Source organism: Myxocyprinus asiaticus, chromosome 30 (assembly GCF_019703515.2).
Source record: "Myxocyprinus asiaticus isolate MX2 ecotype Aquarium Trade chromosome 30, UBuf_Myxa_2, whole genome shotgun sequence".
In the NCBI taxonomy this organism is placed as follows: Eukaryota; Metazoa; Chordata; class Actinopteri; order Cypriniformes; family Catostomidae; genus Myxocyprinus; species Myxocyprinus asiaticus.
This window is the reverse complement of record NC_059373.1, coordinates 7,434,908-7,450,066: the sequence shown is the minus strand read 5'-3', so window position 1 is coordinate 7,450,066 and position 15,159 is coordinate 7,434,908. Positions and strand designations below refer to the sequence as shown.

The 15,159-nt window shown below is 36.1% G+C and overlaps 1 protein-coding gene across 1 annotated transcript in view; it reads left to right on the top strand.

Annotated features, from left to right (window-relative positions):
- The window catches only part of LOC127421095 (nectin-2-like), a 184,840-nt gene extending 169,883 nt beyond the window's left edge, over positions 1-14,957 (top strand). The window contains exons 7-10 of the mRNA XM_051663860.1: positions 4,834-4,966; positions 5,153-5,210; positions 6,967-7,068; positions 11,382-14,957. Of these exons, the coding sequence (XP_051519820.1) occupies positions 4,834-4,966; positions 5,153-5,210; positions 6,967-7,068; positions 11,382-11,597 (509 nt within the window). The 3' untranslated portion in view covers positions 11,598-14,957. The remainder of the gene's footprint in view (positions 1-4,833; positions 4,967-5,152; positions 5,211-6,966; positions 7,069-11,381) is intronic.
- Positions 14,958-15,159: the final 202 nt, after the last annotated feature.

Here is a 15,159-nt window from a genome sequence, read left to right as displayed (position 1 = left end):
TATGGTAGGGCTGCACGATATGGAGGAAAAATGCGATATGCGATAAGTTGTTGGATAATGCAATATTCGATATGCGATACAATATTCCTCAGATGACGACATCATCTTAGTCCATGGAACATCATAACCCACACCGCCTAAATAAAAAAAAGATTACCATCTATCCCAATGATCAAAAAAATACTTGTCTTTGTTCCAAATTGCATTTAGACTGTGTATAATATATACAGTTTTACCATTAGCTATGTAGCAGATATTAAAATTAATATTTATTTTATTTTTAAAAAGCATATGAATATAAAGTTAATTTCACCATTTTATGGGATATCTTAAACTAGTCTGTGTTATGGAATATTTATTTTTTACACTAATTCATGTTCATATTTATTTCATAATTCATTCAGTGTGGGTCTTTTATGTGCAGAAGCGCTTGCTGTAGTTCACGTTGGTGTAATGTGAGCTGTTCTCAGTCGACACTGCGGCTGCACTGACAGGAATGATTTCACGGAACAATCCATTCATTGAAACCCATCCTTTGATATATCCAAAAACAAGCCATTAAACAAGCCAAGTCTGATTTTTAAGTTGTCGTTTGGTCTCATTATTATCTGCACAGATTTCTTTATTGCTGTTTGACAGATTGAGATTCAAACGGAGCGTGGCACAGCACGTGTGTTCTCTCTAATGGCACAAAAAAAGAAACATGAATGAACATCAGAGGGTATATTGAAAGATACAGTACAACTTACTGAAATCAAATGTGTCTTCTCTCTACTCATATGCACACTGCATGCACACATCAAGTGACAATCGCACACCCGATCTGTTCTTTGCTATCTGCGTCGCCATAAACGTTGCTTTTCAACGTATTAAAAAATCATGCCGTTATCACAAGCCCTTGCGATATGCATATTGCAAGATGTACATTTGCGATATTTCGATAAATTCGATATATTGTGCAGCCCTAGTGTATGGTAAATTAAATATGCCTTTCTGTTGACTGTAATACATAATTTATAACCAAAAACAATTACCTTTATAACTTGCTTTTGGCAGCACTCAATGAACATTTCACTGGGAAACTGGAGCTCACACATGCACTTCCACACTTCAGCCACTCGGGGCAGTGGTTCAAATTTCGGTAAACATAGGCTGGTTTCAGCTGAAGAAATTTTGATCTGCTGTCACCGAATTCATAGTGACATCAGTGTGAACAAACAAACAAATATAACAGCACAAGGTAAACTCAACATCACCAATTTAGACCGAAATTTCCTGGTTGCAGTGTATTTTTTTTTCCTTCAGTCTTCACTCTAACAAAATTGCAATGAAGATCCACTCTCAAGTTTTTGCAGAATTCCTCCCCCATTTTTATTGTTTATCATTTAATTTCAAATGATTTGTTGGGAGACTTCTACACAAACAAATGCAAAAGAATGCGCTAAAAAAATAAAAACTTGCTGGTTGTAATGTATTTTTTTTCTACAGTCTTCGCTCTTCCAAAATTGGAGTGGTGTTCCACTTAAGAATTTTCGCTAAATTCTTTCCACATCCTCAACGTTTCTCTTTTAATTGCAAGTGGTTTATTTAGAAACTCTAAACAAATGAAATAAACACCAGCACAAGCTGCAACGGAAAATCAGTGGTTTCCACCAAAATTTTTAATCGCAAGTCGTTTGTTGAGAGACTCAAACAAACAAAGGATCACAAGCTACGACTCTAATTCAGCAGTTTCAGCAGCAATTTGCTGGTTGCAATCTATTTTTTCCCCTAGAGTCTTCACTCCAATTGAGTGTGTCTGCCCACTTTTTCAGCCGCTGTGGTTCCGTAAGCATTTTTCCCATTTATTTTTTCCAAAGGAATTTCATAAAATCCATCATAAAAGAGTTCTAAGCCATGAACCAAACCATACCATTAATTAACAACCTTGGAGCTTACAGTAGGTCTGTCTGTAAAGGTTAGTTAAAAATCAATTTCCCAATGGAAAAAATGAATAGTATTTTTACTTCCAGAGCCAGACTGGCGCACACTACCGATGAAACACTCAAGGACTTTTCAAAGTTCTTCCCCCACCCTCAGCGTTTCTCATTTAATTGCAAGTCATTTGTTGAAAGACACTACTCAAACAAACAAACACAACAGCATGAGCTACGACTCAAAATCAGCTGTTTTGACAGAGCTGTGCTGGGTATAGTCTGTTTTTTCTCCTACAGTCTTGATTCTAATAAAATTGCAATACAGATTATATACACAAGGATTTCTTAACTTCCTCCCCCATCCTCATCGTTTCTCATTTAATTGCAAGTCACTTGTAGAAAGACACTACTCAAACAAACATAGAAACAAACAAGCACAGCAACACAAGCTATGACTCAAAATCACCAGTTTTGATGGAAATTTACCAGAGCCAAGTAAATGTATCATCAGTGCTTAGTGAGTACCTACCAACTCTGCTAAAATCACCAGCTTTACAATGCAATTCCGAATGCAATTCCCATAATGGTCTAGGCTGGTGTATTCTGGTTTGGTGCCAGTCTAGCTGGTGGACCAGCATAGCCATGCTCTTCACCAGCAAAACCTAGAAGCTGGATGACCAACATCGTCTTTCTGTGAATCTGGTTAAGATAGTTTAAAAGCCTGGTGCAGACACCAGTACACCAGCATCCAATGCTGGAGGGCCAGCACACAAATCACAACAGAAGCTGGTGACCAGCAATTCTGGTCTTTTCAGTAGAGGAACAGAGGAAATATGCAAAGAAATAGTAGTTTCTTTGAGATGTGAGCAGACGACTCAAAGAACAGCATGCAGTCGATAACAATATATTGTTGGGGTTGCAGGATATGCAGCGGCTCTTTGTTTAGACACATTTGTTTAGATTAAGTTTCTGATCTATGGGATAAACACCACTGATATATGAATCTGAGCAAAACTCTCTCCCTTTCACTTTTTCTCTCACTATTTCTGGAGATTAGAAAACACTGATATCAAATGCGCTTGTTAAATATCAACTGCGCTAAAAACAAATGTGAAGCAGCAGGACAATCCATGCTGTGCAGTTATCAGCTTTTATCAAATAGAGACACCTTTTTATAATGTTCCTCCTCTCAATCTGATCTCACCACCTCAGTGCTGTTGTTGAAAGACGTTTGTGTTTTTAAAGTGTGTCCAGTGTTATGTTAGACAAGCTTGCATGCCAGACTGTGGCTCACTGCCCAAGAATCTTTTATATATATATATATATATATATATATATATATATACTGTATATATATTAAATTGTACGTGTGACTACATGTTTAAGCGTGTCAGTGTGTTTTGAGCACATCTGACTTCACAGAATGATCAGATCACCATTGTGAGTTTGCAGATCAAATGGAATTAGGAATTTTCAATATGGCAACTGCTGCTCCTAGTGGGCAGCACTGGGACTGCATTGTGTAATTTCCTCAGAATACAAAAGGAATATCCCCCTTTTTTTCAGTATTGCTTGCTCTCTCTTATAGTTTTCATATCTCTCGATCTTTGGCAGCCTCATAATTTATTTCAGGAGTGTTTTATTGGCATGACAATGGACAAAGTTTCAATAAGAATGTTCAGTGCAGGCAATCCCGTCTTTCTCCCTCTCTATCTCAGTTTCGCACTATCTCTCTCGCCCCCTTCGTCTCCTTAGTGGCTTTGAGAGCAAAGGGGCTTACTAATTTTAGCATGCCCAACCCAACAGCAAGTCTTAGCAAGCTTTGCCTGTGAATACCTCATCAAAATGAGCTACACTATAACGATCCTTATCACTTTGGCTTTAAATGTCTAACTGAAAAGGGAAAGATAAGAAGCTGCGGGATATTCATTTTTGAACGAGATTAGTGGACTGGAGAGCTGATGGTGGACATCACAACATTGTGTCAGATAGTGAAACTGAGAAATGGCTGTAATATACACTTAAACAGCTTGTCCACTGACACTTTGCTGCATTTACACTGTCAGCCAGTTCTAATTTTTTTTTTTTTTCATTATCCCAATAAATGGCACAGATCTGATGCATGCAAGTAAACATCAAAAGTAAATTAAATTGATGTTTTTGCATTTGATTGGCCACTGTAAATCCGATATGCATATGATATCTAATCATCTGCTACAATATTTTCATCATTTGTTACCAGTGTTGAGTGTATTCGGAGTTATTACTAACTGTAATCTAATTACACAACTTTGTTTTTTTACTTAAAAAGTAACACTTTGTATTTTAAATACCTTTAATCAGATTACTTTAAATTAAGGTCAACTTTTAAGTACATTCTTGGGTTACATTTATTTCTAAAATAATATTATGTATAGTATATTTAAAATATGAATTCATACATTCATACTGTATGTCATCTGTTTGTGTTGCTGTGACAGCTGAATTGCGTACGACAATGAACAAGGAGGATATAGATATAATTTTGTATTCGTTGAGCGGAAAAACAAAAACGGTTCTGTGAAAAGTGATTTAGACAGTAATTGAAAAGTTAAGTAATTAGTAATGTGATTACTTTGACATAATCAGAAATCTGATGTCAGCTTAGATAATTATTTAATTTGTAGTGGATTACTTTTTGAGTAACTTACTCAGCACTAGTTGTTACATAGCTGAAATTCATATGTACAGTATAATTCATGTTGGGATATCGGTTATGTCTGATCAAGAAATTCAGATATGTATCAGATGATATCAGATGATCTTGCAGTGTAAATGCTGTTATTGTCTTTATTCCTTTATATCTGGTCTGAAGTGTTTTTAACTTTCAGAGTAATAGATGTTAAAACTATTTATGTCTCCTTTTTTGTTTCTTTAGATCATCCTGTAGCAAAAGCTGCCTCGGCTGGGCCAGTTATTGGAGGGATCATTGCTGCCATAATAATTTTGTGTTTGATCGGTGCTGGCGTGGCCATGTACCACAAACGTCGTCAGAGCATTAAAAACGGAGAGTAAGTGTGAACGCACACACAATCACATTCATGTTCAACATCCATTTTTTCCTCTCTCTCCTGGCTCGAACATCCAAGCTATGTTAGTCTCTTTCATTCTCAATGCATCTTAAATTTTACATTCACGGTGTGGTATGCAAGGGCATCACAATTAGAGCTAAACATCTCCTTCTGTTTCTCATCCAGAGGCCCCCCCAAACACAAGCCACCTCCTCCGATGAAGTCTGGCAGCTCGACAGAAATGGTAAGCGGACGCTTTTCCCATCAGCCTCCTCTCAGACACTCACATATCTGACATTCTCTTTCAACTTGATGTATTGAGGTTCTTCATTATAGAGGATTGAGATTATGTGCAATTCTCCAGGCTAAATGTGGCAATTAAAAACAGAGCTTTGAGAAAAGACACACATGCATAAAGTAGCATAAAATAGTTCTTTTGAATTTAAAACCTTTGAAGAACAAAATTAGTATTTGGACGGAAAAAAATAATATTGCTCAAGTAAAGGGTAATTGCCATTTTTCTGCTGTTAACAATGATTTTTTGTTTGCTCAGCTGGTGCTGGGCTGCATTCGGAATACGCTCTTGTATTGGCAAGTATGTAAAAACTAGCAGAGCGAAGAGAATGAGAATTCCTAATGTTGCCCTGGGGCTATGGTTGAGAGAGTAAGGGTTAATATGGGGGTAATGTGTATAGATCGAAGCTGAATGTAGAACATGTGTGGGTGGAGCTAATATTGTGTGTTGGTGCACAAGTGTGTGTGTACGTGTTTGTGGATGCATTCAAACAATAAAAACATTCAGTGAATGTTTAATTACATTGAGAATAACCTGTAGAACATAAAGTTAGATGTGAGGCAGAATGTTTCAGTCATCATTCACTTTCACTGTATGGAAAAACCTTGCAATGAAAGTGAATGATGACTGAGGCTGTCAGAGGCTGTCACATAACATCCCCTTTTTCTCATCAATGACGTGACGCTTAATTTTTTATTTTTTTGTCCGGATCTATTATGTGATCAAAAGTACATTAAAATTACTTGAATACACCTCTGCTATGATAAACATGTTTTCAATTAGTTTAAAGTTATTTTGACTTTTTTTTTTTTCTAAAAATTTTTTTTTTTTGATGAAACGACAGTAAAAAAACTAAAATAAAAATAAATAAATGTTGGCACAAGAAGTGCAGAATAATATATCGTTATAATAATAATAATAATAATAATAATAATTATTATTATTATTATAAGCAGTGAAACTATTTTGTTTTAAAATATTATTAATATTTGAAAAAAAAATGTTAGCACAAGTAGTTCAGAATAATCTATTATTATTATTATTATTATTGTTATTATAAAAATAAGCAGTGAAACATCCATCTGTAGGGTCGTAGTGCTGGAGCCTATCTCGGCTGTCTCAGGCCAAAGTCAGGGAAACACTTGTGAACAGTGATTAATATTTGAAAAACTTTTGTCCACCAAATCAAAGTTTTGTGGTGGTGGGGGTACAGAGAGGGACCCCTTAGGACCTTCAAGGCTGTGAAGTTAAATATATATATATATATAGAGAGAGAGAGAGAGAGAGAGAGAGAGAGAGAGAGAGAGAGAGAGAGAGAGAGAGAGAGAGAGAGACATTTTTCTGAAAATGCAAAAAAAAAAACAAAAAAAAAAAACAGGTCATATAGAGTAATGGTGAAATGTTACACCACATGACATTTTTAAAAATGCTATGTTTTCAAAGATTTTTTTAATGCAAATTGGACACAAATATTTAATTTTTGCAAACTTTTTTTTTTTAAGATTTCTAATTTTTATCACCCTGGTCAACCTTATTTGTCAGTGACCCTTTTGTGTTCCATGTCATGTGTGTTTGGAACAACATGAGGGTGATTAAATTATATCAGAATTTTGGGTGAACTGTGCCTTTAACTACGAATAAAGTAGCAACATTTGTTCTTGTGTGTGTGTTTAACTCATCATCCCATGTTTTTGTGTCTCTACAGCTTAATAAACCACAAGACAAGGCCACAACCATCATGGAAACCCAGCTGCTCAGCAGCTACGAGGCTAACTACTATGAAACCAATTCTGCCGAGCCTGTCACAGTAAGATTCCCCATCCCGTCTCTTTAATTTTGATGTACTACACTAAATAAACATTGCTTTGAAGAGCTTTGAATCCTTGAATGTACATCCATCATACAGACAAGGTGTCTCGGATTTCCTTTCAATTCATTTGAATGACTCTGCAAGCCTGTATTACCACTTCAAACTGCAATTTAAATAACATTTTCAGCCCGGTTTCCTGACAATAATGTCACAGGTAAGCGGTGTTCTTAACTCACAATGGATACTAAAGACCTTGCCTTGCAGCAAGCGGCTTACACACTCATGCCAATGGCGAAAACTAGTGACTCACAGCTATGTGTGGCTTGTGCTAACATTGCCAAAGGGTTTTTGTGTGGATTAATATGATGAGCTGGTTATTTCATCAACTATGATAACCATAAAGCCAATTACTACAGCAGTTCTGTGTTTGAAGGAGATACAGAGACACATACCTTTGTGATATTGCCCTCAGGGAACTCGGTTTGGGTTCAGCATGAGTGCATGTCTTTATAGAGTGCAACGATAAGTAAACATCCCATTTATTCTTTCCGTTGAGAAATTGATTTATAGCGAAAATATAAAAGCCTTTTAAGAAAGACTTACCCATGAGGTCAGTGATTATTTCGGGATAGTAAAAGCTTCTCTGGAAGCCAAATCCTGTGTTATATTTAAGCTTTATTTAAAAAATAAAAAATAGTGTTTAATTGGCAAATGCACAGTACTCAACCCAGTTTCATGACAAGTCATAATAACAGTACAAGATGCCGAAATGATAAGAAATTAGTGTAAGAAGTTGGCTTGTACAAACACGGATGACTTTTACTCCCACAGAGAAAAATAAACAAACCAACAAACAATGTTATTCTACCACCCCCCCCCCAGTTGAACCCTTAACCCATGCTTAAACGTAACCATAAACCTACCCCCTGCCAAACTCTGAACTTAACCATGATTTTAATAGAAAATTCACTGTTTGTGTACCACAGAATATAGAATACAGTGGAGATGAGGGAAGCATTTTATATGTTATTGACATCAGTCATATGTTTGGCATAAATAAATATGAAATGAGTAACCAAATTTGTTCACTGACGCTTCCTTTCTTAAAATAAAGTGTTGGGTAGGAGGCTAGATCAAATTTGATGCCTGTATTGTATCAATTTTAAATTCTGTTTGTTGATTGGTTGGTCTAAAAGTCATACCTTTTTGTACGAGCCAAGACATACGATCTTACAATTTCGCCATCTCGCACGATTTATTACTAGCTGTCATGAAACTACATTGAACTACCCATAATCCTTAAAGGGTTAGTTCACCCAAAAGTGAAAATTCTCTCATAATTTATTTACCCTCATGCCATCCCAGATGTGTATGACTTTTTTCATCTGCTGAACACAAACGAAGATTTTTAGAAGAATATCTTAGGTCCATACAATGCAAGTGAATGGGTGCCAAAATTCTGAAGCTCCAAAAAGGGCATAAAAGTACTCCAGACAACTCTGGTGGTTAAATCCATGGGTTCAGACACGATATGATGTGTGAAATGGGTGTGAAATGGATCAATAGTCTGTAAATTATCCTCCCTGCTCAGTCAGTCTCCACTTCACTTTCACATACTCCTTCTGTTTTTGGTGATTCACATTCTTCATGCATATCGCCCCTTACTGGGCAGTGAGAAGAATTTATGATCAAATACGACTCAAATATTGATCTGTTTGCACCCACACCTATAAGATCGTTTCTGAACACATGGATTTAAATACTGGAGTCATATGGATTACTTTTATGCTCCCTTTATGTGGATTTTGGAGCTTCAAAATGTTGGTACCCATTCACTTGCATTGTGAGGACCTACAGAGCTGAGATATTCTTCTAAAAACCTTCATTTGTGTTCTGCAGAAGAAAGAAAGTCATACATGTCTGGGGTGCCAGGAGGATGAGTAAATCATGAGAGAATTTTTATTTTTGGATGAACTATCCCTTTAATGTGATTCACCAATAAGAGAAGTCACTTTTACCATGGAAATGGAAATCACACCAAAACTGCTGACCATCCACTACCATGAAGTGTTGTAATAGACATAATCGAGCCAATCTCCCTACAATCTCGAACAACTTATGTACATATTTGAATATTTTGCTAAACGTCAAATATTGTATTTAGTACTTAAGCAACGACTTATAGTCAAAAGTTTTATATTGTAACCATTGTTTGATTCTGTTGGCAATGCTTCATGTGATGAGTAGTTCATTCCCACCTCAAAGAATTTATGTACCTAGTCTTGTACTTTTGCCTTTTTTTCCAAAGTGATTTTCAAATACTTTTTTGTTTGAATCAAATGTTTTGACTCATCTCAAAGCTGTTTAATTTGGTTCAAAGTTTTGCACTCTTTATTGAAGATTTTTTTTAAATATCTATGGAGGAAATGAATGGAAAATATAACTAAAAAAGTTGGTATACACTGCTGCGCTGTTAGCTGTGTAATTCACAAGAATAACTTTTATTTGAGCTGTGAAATTTAAATTACTGTGTATGTATGTAAGTATCCTTTCTTTTTCCAGACCTTTTTAAAAGGTTAAATGATCAGGGGTGCAACTGGCATCACCTCAGTGAAATAAAAAGTACATTCATCTCGCATAATTAGAAACCAGCTCCTGCTTCATTACTCAGACACTAACACAGACACACACAATTGATAACAATCACACTATATTAACACTTTTAAATTACATTTTTGCTCACTCTGAGTCAGGAGGTGAAGTGTTATATCAAACTCTTTTATCTGCTGAATCTTCATTCCATATCAGTGAACTCTAATAAAGAAGAATGTGCACTTATTATGTAGTGTGCAGTTCTGTTCTGAAGCTATTATACTGATGCTTAATGACTGATTGAGGAACTATTAAATGGGCATTAGTAACACCTCAGTGATTGTAATGAATTGTGAATGTGTGTACGCGCAGTATGCGTTACACCGTATCTCCACCAGATGTGTGTGCTGCTGTCTACACTGGAAGTGCCTGTTGCACCTTCAGTTGACGGATGGCCTGTTTCTATTTTTGACCCATTGCATCGATACATATGTTGCTTCATTTTGTCAATCTGTCTGAAATAAAATTATTTACATTTATTTTTGAAGCCAGCTAGTGTTGTTTCTGGTCCCTGGCTTGTCATTTAAAGCTTGAAGTATGTCATTTTTTAATGTTTAAATAATTTTGTCCTACCTTTAATATGCCAAGACAACTTTAAGTAAGCCATGTGTCAGTTAATTTCTCTAAAAAGTGTAAACACAGTGGCACTATCAAAAAATTGCCCTGTTTTGACCATTTCAACCTGCCCTACACAGCAATGTTGGCTAAAACAATGCCGTGAGTTTAGGGCATGGCTACTTGTTTTTGACCAATGGCAGATGTGAGCGTGTCTGGAAATCACTTTGAATATGATTGTTATTATTGCAATTCTGTCTAGTAACGGTAGTTACCAGACAGCACACTTTATCTTTGAATAATCTTTTGTGTGTACACAGTTGTAGCAATACTAAAAGTGTGTACAATTATTTTGCTATTCTAAAGTAACCAATGCAAAGTGGATTTTTTTTATACCAATGTGTGCTCTGTTGAATAAAATGTTTACAAAATAGTTTTTGGAATACTTGAATTCTGATTGGCCAATTGCACTATCCAGCAGTCTGATATTTCTGAATAATGACTGCACATCCAGGGATAAAGTGATATTTTACCGGTCATCCGGGCATTGCGAGTGATCTTGTACTTCTCGTATCACTCTGCGATCTTTGCAAGTAAGCTAATAAAATAATTTCAACTCAAATAAATATTTCATGTCTTATAATAAGAGATAATAAACCATCAGACAATCATTTTCATGCCATATTCTGAGTACTCAACAGAACTCAAGGTTGACGTAAACCGAAGGTTGAATTCAACAGTTTCTGGGGATTCCGATGTTTTTTATTTTTTTTCACATAATAATGTTTAAACTAAAATCAATATGTCATGTCCATTTAATTATATATTTGGTCAGTAGCTGTGTAATAAGCTGGATAATCTACAGTCAGCCAGTCATTATCGCAAAATAAACTCCTTTAGGGTAATACAAGACCAAACTCCATCGTGAGTTTTTTTTACCAATAAAGACTGGCTGACTGTAGTTAATCCTTTACTTAGTTGACTGGTCCATGTTAGTGAACAATGTGCAATTACTGTACATCTAGCTTCGACATTCCTTGTATAAACACCATGTTTAACTAAACGACAACTCCAAACAATACTTTTGTTTGTTCCTGTTTTAGGATCTAGATGATGACAACACTGGCCCTCCCGCTAATGGCGGCACACCCACTGTCTGGGATGCTTCAGTACACCCTCCCGAAAACGACGAGGTGACTGACGAGATGCTTCCACCATATGAACCTGCTGAGCAAAACGATATCGATGCTAGCCACGAACCAACTGCCGCTAACATAGCCCGTGGGGAAAGTTTTATGTCCCCGCCTATGTTGGTCTAAATACGTAGGCCGTGCCTGCGATTTGCACTGCCACCACACTGCCCAGCCATTATCGCCCACAACAGCACAGCAGCTTGGCACATGGCTCGGGCAAACAAACACGCTTCGAAAACCACCCCAGCCTGGTGAAATTTCTCTTTAGACATGGCTAATTTACATATTCTCATGGTTTTGTGGACGTTCCATCAAAGATATTCCATTTGGAGAAGCAGACTTTCATAGCTTACATATCTCTGTCAGATTTTGGATTATTGATAATGTACCACTACAAATTTATGTTACTTCAGACAACTACTAGCTGTTAGCGATAAAACAAAACCATGATAGTTGGTAATAATTCACTTTCGAGGTATTATGTGATTATATTTTAATCCTGGATAACGAAAAGCATATAGAGCGAACAATTTGAATCGACAAATGTACTTTTCAATTTTGATGTTTCCTGAAAAGTTTAATATATATGCTTTCAGTATTTAAAAATGCAATGCATATACTATAAAATGCTGCTTTACTGGTCTGTAAAATTTTATTCCGCAATCTTGGTGTACTGCTCTTTTTATCTTTGAAAGCTTTTGTCGGTTGTGTGCGTTAACTTCTGTGATGAAGGGAAACTGTCTTGTGGTATATGCAATGTATTTTGCATACAGCAAAAATTATTTTTATATTTTACATCTGATGTCATTTTAATCAATTATGTCACCTAACAAAAAATGGATGTATGCATTATTTTCTTAATTTTGTTCCTTTGATTGTTCCTGAAAAGTACCAAATAAGTTCTGTAAATAATATAACAAAATAATATATATCGCCAGTCTAAAGTGCGCTCAGAAGAAAAGAAAATGCAAAACAAATTAAAAAAAATGCCACTGGGGTACAAAATGAAAGTGTACATTTTCTGAAAATTAATTTTAACGGGTATTACTAAAGTCGTATGCTGATGTTTTACGTCTTGAAACGTGTGGATTTTGTTACTGTATAATCTGCATGGCATGGTTGGTCGCTTTCCTAAAAACTTGTGGACACCTGTTGCAACCTTTCCTCGCACCCTAATTTTCTGGCCATTAAAAGCACAATACACTGGTAAAGAGTTGCTGAGGGTGATCAGGATTTGGCTAGAGTTTTATAAGCTTGGTTATAGACCATTGTCTGCAGCCAAATAATAGCGGTAACATTCACAAGCGGTCTTGGTTGCAGTAACTAAAGATCAAGTCTGCACCTCCTTCTTCGATTAAGATCGAGTAGGGATAATACTAGTTTTTAAATTATCCTTGTTCCAATTTCCTTGTCCTTTTCACTGGCTCCTGGATGGCATGGCAACTAATCCCATCACTGTTCATGTTTTTCACTCTTGAATGTACTCCGCAAATCCACTTCAAGCAGTCAATAGATCACTGTGTCAGTGTCTGAAAGCATCATTGTAATTGTGCCAAAGAGCTCACAGTTGCACTGCTTGTATCAAAACAACGGTTAACACAATGAACTGAAGACAAGCTATAGACTTCTAACAGGTAATAGAGAGTTTTAAAGGAATAGTTCTGCTTTTTTCCATACAATGAAAATGATTTGGGACTGGGGTTGTCAATGACATTTGGTCAATGAGACACACAAGAGCCAATAACAACTGATGTCAAACCTGACGCAGTGCGTCTAATAGTGCCATGTTCAAGATTTTCAATTAACAACAACTTACATTTGGGTCTGTTGGGCAGACAAAGCTATCATGAGGCTTTAGAAGACTTGGAATATAATCCATGGGTCGTATGAGCTACTTTTGTGGTGCTTTTTTGGGTTCATTTTAGAGCTTGATAGTCAAAGTCCCCATTCACTTTCATTGTATGGAAAAGAACAGCCAGAATATTTTTCAAAGATTCAACTTCTGTGTTCCACGGAAGAAAGTACGTCAGACAGGTTTAGAATGACACGATTATGAATTTTCATATTTGGCTGAACTATTCCTTTAATGGTGACTAGTAGCAGAAACTTGCACATTCACAAAGCAATGGATGATTTCTTGGTGAATATATGAATAGGTAGACAGATCGATGGATGGATGGTAGGTACAGTTCCCCTAGATTAATTACAACCCTACTCATTCATGATTATCCATCGATCACATTCACTGCCTGATCTTCTGGCCTGTTGGACATCAAAGACAATTACCGATTCTTGCAAAAGTTTTTTTCTTATTACTACATGACAATCTTCTCACCTGTCATTTAGTCTTAGCTGGGTTGCGGTCTTGTCTCTGCTTCTGATAAAGGGAATGTACGTCTGCATGCTGCATGGTATTTGAGGTTAGCATATGTCATTCTTATGTGCAATTTGACTGTCTTCATGCAACCGTCTTTTGCTAAAATGGTGCAGTATTAGACAATCACTGTAATATTTGTTTGCATAAGGCTTTCTTTGTTTTAAACTGTGATTCCATTTTAGTACATTTTTTACCTTTGCATTTAAAACTTATTTAATTATTGCTTGTATATTTTTAGATTGTTTTAAAATGTTTCTGTCTTATATATGTCACATTATGCATTATGTAAAGCTCAGTTCAATGGATAGTGAAATGAAACCCAAAAATGAAAATTCTGCCATCATGTATTCACGCTCATGTTACCCATATGACTTTTCTTGCATGGAACACAAAGGGAGAATAAGCAAGGCTCTTTTTTTCCATTCAATGAAAGTGAATGTGTCTGAGGCTGTCATTCTGCCTAACAGCTCCTTTTGTGTTCATACGGGTCTTACGGGTTTGGAACAATGTAAATTATGACATTTTCATTTTTGGGTGGTCTAACCCTTTGAGTAAAATGCCAATTTGGATTTAAAAAAAGACAATCAATACAATCTAAGGGAGTTTGGAATGCTGTCAAAATAGTGGCCCTCCTAAAAATAAGTGGTCTCTGGTTACTGAACCACTCTTTGTCATTTATCAAATCTACTCTCCAGCAAAACAAACAAAGCTACTGTATTTGCCATATGTTTATACTTCATCATCAGAAACCATATCAAGCAGGCAGAGGCTATTTCAAAATCATACTGGTATTCATCTACCATGTGTGCTTTTGCGCTGCTCTGTCATCATCAAGCCAAGATGTGCCTTTGTTACTTTGTTTTGAGCCATTTTATTGATTTGTTTTGCTTGAGGAAAAAAAAAAAAAAGATTAATCATTGACTGTATAGACCACCCAATGGGGAGAATTGTGATTTTCTTTTTATTTCTAATATTATTGTTTTGTTTTGGCATTTTTTTTTTCTCTCTCTCTCTCTCTCTCTCTACTGGGATTATTTTTATGCATAGGTAGTAACTTGTTCTATGTTTTATGGATCATTGTGATGTCTAATAAACTATAAGCCAAAGTTCTCGTTTTGTGGTGTCTTTGATGTACGATACCTGTGTAATTTAGTAATGGTGTTTCTGTTTCATCTAGTGCCCTTGTCTTCTCTTTAATTCTGTTTTTCTCATATCCAAATGTAATGTAGTGCCTTTTTGTGCAATATTACTGAAAGCCAAAAACAGTGCTTGGCATTCACTCATTGATTTCCCATCTGAGAGACCTACACA